Source organism: Pelophylax lessonae (assembly GCF_965119305.1).
Source record: "Pelophylax lessonae genome assembly, chromosome: 12".
NCBI lineage: Eukaryota > Metazoa > Chordata > Amphibia > Anura > Ranidae > Pelophylax > Pelophylax lessonae.
Genome location: NC_138779.1, coordinates 216,450,539 through 216,458,492, shown reverse-complemented (window position 1 = coordinate 216,458,492; position 7,954 = coordinate 216,450,539). Strand labels below are relative to the sequence as shown.

The window sequence follows — 7,954 nt, the reverse complement described above, 5'->3', positions numbered from 1 at the left end:
CCCAGGCTGACCTGAATAGCAACATTCCACAGCCCTGTATATGGGGCCTCTGAACAAAAGACTGTATGAGGCCAGTCGCAGTGCGTGGGTCAAAATTTACATTTTTTTTCCTTGAATGTAAAATGCCCCACTTTTTTTTTTTTTTAAATAACTTCACCCAAGATGGAATTCCCCAGGGGGAATTTTGCCCCATGCCAGGGAAGCCATGATTCGGTTGGATGCCAAAGCCCAACTTGTTCCCCATACATTCCAAAAAGCAAACTTACATAGGTCGCCTTTAGGAAGAATAGGGAACAAGTTGGGCTTTGGCCAAGGCAAGGAGTAGCAGGAGGACCAAGCGAAGGCGTGGGGAGCTTTGAGGGCCACCCCACTCCACCCAAAAGGAACAGTTCATTCCCATTTTGGGTGGCATTGCCTTTTAACTCTCCTCCAGCAAGTGCAAAAAAAATAAATTAATCTAGTATCTTTAGACCATTAAGTAACTAACCAGGGACAAGCTATTAAAAAAAAAAAAAAATTATGGGACCCCAAAATCAACAGATCTGCAAATACCATTTAAGGGCCCCGTTCACACCACTGCAGTTCAATAATGCTCCAGTTTTGCTACACATTTAAAGGCACCTAAAAAGATGCATGTACCTTTACTGGCATGGATGCATCAACATGCTACAATGAGCTTCTATTGGCAAGTTGGGTTGGGGTTCCGATCATAATGAATGGAAATGCATCAACACGCGTAATGTGCGTTTTTGCAACACAATAGTATGAATGAGCCCTTAAAGGGTTAATGTGCCAAAATAGGAATGAGATGAAATCTCCCCATTGGTGACCAAGCAATAACCCAACCCAGCTCCAAGGACTCAATGTGCAGATAAGCTTGCTGTGCCATTACTTTTGAAGGGCACATGCGCTGTAGCAAATGCAAATGCTTATGTGTGACTATGGTGGGGTGGGGGGGGGGGGGAGGTCATATGGCAGGCCCTATGGGGGGGGGGGGGAGAGTGCATGTGATCAGCACAGGACAAATCAGCACTGTCCAGACAGGGAGTCAGGGGTCCTACAGCCTCATAGGACAGTCAGAGGAGAATGAAAACTCCTTCTACAAGCTTTAACCAGACACTGATAGAAGTCACAGTACTGCTATATACTGCTGATGAGAAAAGGTATTTAGCAGTTTATATTTACTAAAACGTCTGCATTTCCATGTTCTGTGTACTGTGGGAGAGCAGATATAGTGACTGCAGGGCTGCTGTTGGAAATCATGGGGCCCCGTACAGTCTACCTGGCAGCCCCCCGAATTTATCAAGATGATATTTTCACTAAAAATACACTAAAATCATTATTAGCAGACACAAACATAACAGAGAACCTGTTTGAGTGAGCCCTTTTTGAAGTTTTTTTTTAACATTTGTTTAAAAAAAAAAACAATTATAATTTTTTTAAATGTTTACAATTATTTTATTTGACATTTTTTACAATCATTTTAACATTTTTTATTTATTACAATGTTTAATTATTTTTTTTTTCAATTTGTTTTTTTTTTTTTTTTTTACAGGACAGGGAAACCTGTAGAGCTGCGGGGGGGGGGGGGGGGGGAACACAGTGAAAGGGGAGCACACGGGAGGGGGATGGGGGTAACCGGTGCAGGCAGAACAGGGAGGGGGGGGGTAATCGGTGTGGGAGAAGCAATTACAGGTATGATGCCCTGTGTCTGTCTCTCCCTGCAGCAGCTGAAAGCTGGCAGGAGGAGGAGAAACTGGCTTTCAGCTGCTGCAGAGAGCTGCACAGGGCTTCCTTCTGTAATTGCCCCTCAGCACCGATTCCCTGTGCTGTTGGAGCCCCCCTGTGTGCCTGGACCCCTACGGGAGGACTAGTGGTTTCCCCCCCATCAGCAGCCCTGGTCCCAAGTACAACTCCAGCCAATGTAATCTTCTGGATAGAGTTAGTTTTGGATAGTGGGGGAAAAAAAAAAGTGTCCCCCCCACTGCAGAAATTTTACCCAATTTCCTGTCCTGGGGACACACATACAAAAAAATTGGGGGGGGGGGGGGGTTGTTACTGAGACAAGGCGGCACACACAGCTAGTTTTTTTTAACCCTTCCTCACTCTACTTTTTGTCCCCATTGAAGAGATTTTGCCAAAATAAGAATGAGATGAAATCTCCCCATTGGTGACCAAGCAATAACCCAACCCAGCTCCATTCAAAATGAAGGACTTAATGTGCAGATAAGCTTGCTGTGCCATTACTTTTGAATGGCACCTGCGCTGTAGCAAATGCCATGCGTTGTAGGTCATAGAAATGCTCATGTGTGACTATGGGGGGGTCATATGGCAGGCCCTATGGGGGGGGGGGATGTCATAGCAGCCCTTACGTTTTGAATGGGTGGTCTAAACCCAATGCACATTGTATGATCTGCAAAGATGCAAATGGGCTCTCAGGGTTTCCATTATTAAACCTGCATAGCAAGTCACCCAGGAGAGAAACCATCTCTGCCCCCCTCCCTGCAATACACAGGCCAAGCTGGCCAGGCCATGCATTCTCTGAATAGTCTGTAAAAATACAGGAAAGACAAGTTTTCGCTAAACAACAAAACCACAGTGACTCTGAATGCAGAGTTTCGGTTTCGGGGTACTTAATGATTGACAAGGACTGGTCAGCCTACAGATCTTATGGAATCACAAGAGATTCTTGTTACCATAACCCTGGAGATCCCACTAGTCAGTCCACATTCCCCTCCTTTATATCAGGGACCCCCCAGCCACATGCCCTGGATTAATAACTAGATCATAGCACTAATTGCTAATTTCATCAGGCATGAGGAAGCATTTCCTCAGTCTCCACTCCTCCCAGTGATCACTTAGACTGTACACTGTAGCTTTGGGTGAAAGGCTGCAACAGGGGCTGATTTGTTTAAGACACTGAACATAGACAAGAACAGGCACCAATATTTACATGATCATGTCATCTCTGAGCTGGCATCATCCAGATGGTGACCCTGGATGATGCTGAAACAAAGATGGTGCTGTCCTTCTCTAGAGAGAAGCAGATGAGGGGACTGCCAGAGGGGAGAACGGTGATCTCTGTGAGAGGTAATAAATACCTGGAAGGGTTACAATGACAGTACGTCATGCATTTACCACATTAGCTCCCTCCATCCAATCCATAGAAGCCAGGGACGTAGCTACAGGGGTCACAGGGGTTTCAACTGCGACCCATCCTCATGCTCCAGGGGGCCCGTGCCCCCCCCCTACACCTGGATAGGAGGAGCGGCTGCGCATATAGAGGAACCAATCTCTCCATTTACCTCCTAAAGCTGCTGAATGCTGGAGGGAGAGGAGGAGAAGCCGGCATGCAGCAGCTGCAGGAGGAAAATGTTGGGCACCAATTCCTCTATAGGCAGCTCCTCCTATCCAGGTGTACGGGGGGGGGCAGGTCTGTACAGCTGTATGTGCTTTCCTTGGGGGGGGGGGGGATTCCCCTATAGGCAGCTACCACTCCTATCCAGGTGTACGGGGGGGGGGCAGGTCTGTACAGCTGTATGTGCATATCTTAGGGGGGGGGGTCACAGGGATCGCAACTGCGACCCATGCCCATGCTCCAGGGGGCCCGTGTGGCCCCCCTGTACACCTGGATAGGAAGAGTGGCTGCATTTAGAGGAAACAAACTCCATTTACCTCCTAAAGCTGCTGAATGCTGGAGGGAGAGGAGGAGAAGCCGGCATGCAGCAGCTGCAGGAGGAAAATGTTGGGCACCAATTCCTCTATAGGCAGCCACTCCTCCTATCCAGGTGTACGGGGGGGGCAGGTCTGTACAGCTGTATGTGCCTTCCTTGGGGGAGGGGGGATTCCTCTATATTGCAGCCACTCCTCCCATCCAGGTGTACCGGGGGGGGGGGGCAGGTCTGTTCAGCTGTATGTGCTTTCCTTGGGGGGGGATTAATCTATAGGCAACCACCCCTCTTATCCAGGTCCGTACTTTGGGGGGGGGGGGATTCCTCTATAGGCAGCCACTCCTCCTATCCAGGCGTATGGGGGGGGGGGCGCGGCAGGTCTGTACAGTCTACAGGTCTGCTGCTAGTGCTATCCAGCTTCTTTCTGTTGCCCCCCGTGTGCTCTCCTGCCAGCCCCCCACCTTCGTCCTCCGCAGCTCTGCCTGGTTCCCGTTTCCCCCTCTCCAGCCAGTTGCTGCGGGGGAAGTGTCAGGATGGAGAGTGGGGGAAGGGGCCCACATATGTGTAATTTACCGGCTCCTTCCTTGTCTGAAGGATAGAGTCAGTGATCCGTAATCACTGACTGTCCATTCATAACTAAAGCATAGTAAATTGTTTACTATGCTTCAGTTTGTGAATGAACAGGAAGCCTCTGTGCATGGGCTATTCCAATCCATTCATTCTGTGCAGCTGAGGCTGCAGAGATGGAGATTTCGGCTGTGTCCTCCATCTCCTTTGTCTCAAAAGTGGAACATCAGAGGTCTGCTTAGACTTTTGATATCTCATCAACGGCGCTCTTAAACGGGAAGAAAAATATTTTAAAAAATTGTAAAGTTAAAAAAAAAAAAGTAAAATCTATAAAATAAAACAAAATAAAAAACTACCGACACCAGTGGCAGGACTACCAAGGTCGCACTTGGCGTCCCGCTACCAGGCTCGGAGGGAAGGGCCCCTCATGGTTTCTTGCACCGGGGGCCCTGAAGGTTCTAGGTACACGACTGAAAGAAGCTTCTACTCACCATTATAATCACATTTCCAAATACAATGATCGCCACAAGGCCAGAAGACCCCTTTTCTGCCATCTTCAGCCCCTGTCACCTGCGGGAGAGATAACAAAGGATCAGCACAGCTTCCCTCAAACCTTTTTATAAATGGCGACTAAGATGACCCAACAGCGTGACACCAGAGCGCCGTAGGCATGGACAGTCTTCGTGAAAACACTTTGCATTTTGTTAAATATACTATAAAAGGTTGTGTGATATCTGTACAATAAGTGCAAAAAAAAAGAAATCCAGAGGTTTATAACATCCTGTGCTGCACTCTTATCAGTTACATTGTTTCCAGCTGAGAAATACAGAAACCCTCTCCTTTAGGTTATGGAGAAAAGGAGCAGGGTGGAGCCCTGTCCAATTTCTGTTGACCTCAGCGAGTGTTGTCACCCTAAGACAGAAGTGTGTTATTGGCAGGATCACCAAGTGAAAAGCCAAACAAAAAAAAAAAAAAAAAAAAAAAAAGGAAAGGAAAAAAATGCAGCCACCATGTCGAAGGACCGTAAGGTGGAACGTGTTACAGCTTTGGTTTTTGGGGTTCAAATATGCTTAATTAGAGGGTTCCCCAGACTGTGGCCCATTGCTTGCCTTTATCTGGCCCTTGGGGCACCATTCCTCCCACCGGCACCAACGGGACCGCCATTCCTCCCACCGACACCAACCACGGGACCGCCATTCCTCTCACCGACACCAACCACGGGACCGCCTTTCCTCCCACCGACACCAACCACGGGACCGCCTTTCCTCCCACCGACACCAACCACGGGACCGCCTTTCCTCCCACCGACACCAACCACGGGACCGCCATTCCTCTGACCGACACCAACCACGGGACCGCCATTCCTCTGACCAACACCAACCACGGGACCGCCATTCCTCTGACCAACACCAACCACGGGACCGCCATTCCTCTGACCAACACCAACCACGGGACCGCCATTCCTCCCACCGACACCAACCACGGGACCGCCATTCCTCCCACCGACACCAACCACGGGAGCGCCATTCCTCCCACCGACATGACCGCCATTCCTCCCACTGACACCAACGACGGGACCGCCATTCCTCCCACCGACACCAACGATGGGAACACCATTCCTCCCACCGACACCAACGATGGGAACACCATTCCTCCCACTGACACCAATGATGGGGCACTAAGAAAATGTTGGCTTTAGATACATTTAGTGGGAACTTAAGATGGAGATCTGGAAGTTGCCTTTGCTGACTTGTTTTTAACAGTGCATGTTCCAGAGCTGCCATCCTCATCCTTCTACTCCTTAGTGCAAGGGTCTTCAAACTATGGCCCTCCAGCTGTTCAAGAACTACAATTATGCCCAGCCATGTCTGTGAATGTAAGAGTTTTACAATGCCTCATGGGATGTGTAGTTCTGCAACAGCTGGAGGGCCGTAGTTTGAGGATCCCTGCCTTAGTGAGTCCTTTAGTATATAAAATGACTTCAAGAACTGTGGGCTTGCCCCAGGCCAGGGGGTCATTATCGGGAATTAAAGGGATGATGACGTCCTGGGGGTCCATACCTTGAGAAACAAGTTAACATTTCAACCTTCATAGTTCTATCCTGACCAGTTCTTCTGCTTGTATGCATTGTGTGAGCCAGGGACTCGAATTATTGAAGATGGAAACAGGCGATTTTCAGAAGGTGGGGTCAGCAATGACAGTCCAATAATGGTTTCCTAACAACCAAGAGCTGAGCAAACATTGCTATCTATCATTACCTGCAAACCAACAGGGAAAGCTTCAAGCGTAACCACCAATGTGAAATTACTATGGTCCAGATTAGATAACACTGTCCTCAGTCATAATATACTACATAGTTTTGTAAACTTTCTATTGTATTTGTGGGGAACCCCAAAGCAAGGGGGCCCTGCTCCCACTGCCGGACCCCCAATGCAAGGTGGGCCCTGCTCCCGCTGCCGGAACCCCAACGCAAGGGGGGGCCCTGCGCCCGCTGCCGGAACCCCAACGCAAGGGGGGGCCCTGCGCCCGCTGCCGGAACCCCAACGCAAGGGGGGGCCCTGCGCCCGCTGCCGGAACCCCAACGCAAGGGGGGGCCCTGCGCCCGCTGCCGGAACCCCAACGCAAGGGGGGGCCCTGCTCTCACCAACAATTCCTAGTGTAAGGGGACTCTTCTCCCACTAACCCCAAATGCCGACGCCCGATGTAAAGGGGCACTTCTCCCATTGCTGATCCCCAATGTAAAAAGGGGCCCTGCTCCCACTGCCAATTCCCAACATAAGGGGAACCTTCTCGCACCAATAATTCCTAGTGTAAGGGGACTCTTCTCTCATTAACCCCACATAAAGGATGGATAAACATCCTTGGCATGGAGGGCACATCTCTCAGTGCTGACCCCAAAGCAATGGAGTACATTTTTATATGTATGAGTGGTTCCTGCGCTATCCGAGGTCGTATATGTTTCCCTTCCTGCTGCTGCACCACAGTACTGGCACCAGGAACCAGTCAATACAATGTGTGCAATTTGGGTGGGTGGTGCGCTTCAGAAGTGGAAATATAACTTAAAAAGGTGTAGCTTAAAACATGGCTTAAAATTGTGAATAAATAAAATGCAATACTAAAAGACGTGTTCATGTGGTAAAAATGTGTTGTCGGTTAAATTATGCCGTGGTGATCAAATAAATTCCATCATATAAATTAAAATGTAAATAAACCATTACAGTATATCTTCTATACGAAAAATTGCTGAGTACTTCAATTTCATAAAAAAATCAGTGAATAAATAATCCGTTGACAAAGTATAAATATATAAATAGAACTTCAAAACCAGTTAAAGGTGCTTTGTGCTTTCTGAAATAAATAAAGTGCACTGTTCAAGGTGTCCATTCATAAACATCAAAAGTCAGGTGCAATTCCCTTCAATAGCTTCAAAGAATAATAAACGTGCTCTCATGCAAAAAATAAGGGTGTTGTGACTTGCTGCCTCCACCAGGTGTCACATCTAGGTGTTCTATATTCTCACCTCAATAAGGTGTATATTACGCCTGTATATAAAGCTTAGCCTCCGGGTAACATGTAGGCTTTTGCTAATTCCAATCTCCTGTTTCGACCTCCGGGTATTTTCCTGTCCTGTCCTGTCAGCTTTTGGGGTGTTAGGCTTTCTGGCGTCCTTAACGCCTTATCGTAACCTCGGGCTCAGTTAAAATAGAGGGCAATCA

The 7,954-nt window shown here is 48.3% G+C and overlaps 1 protein-coding gene across 1 annotated transcript in view; it reads right to left on the bottom strand.

Moving 5' to 3' along the window:
• UPK1A (uroplakin 1A) overlaps positions 1-4,792 on the bottom strand; it is a gene marked incomplete at its 5' end in the record, with an annotated part of 14,106 nt that extends 9,314 nt beyond the window's left edge. The window contains one exon of the mRNA XM_082273745.1: positions 4,730-4,792. Coding sequence (XP_082129871.1) covers positions 4,730-4,792 — 63 coding nt within the window. The remainder of the gene's footprint in view (positions 1-4,729) is intronic.
• Between the last annotated feature and the right edge of the window lie 3,162 nt (positions 4,793-7,954).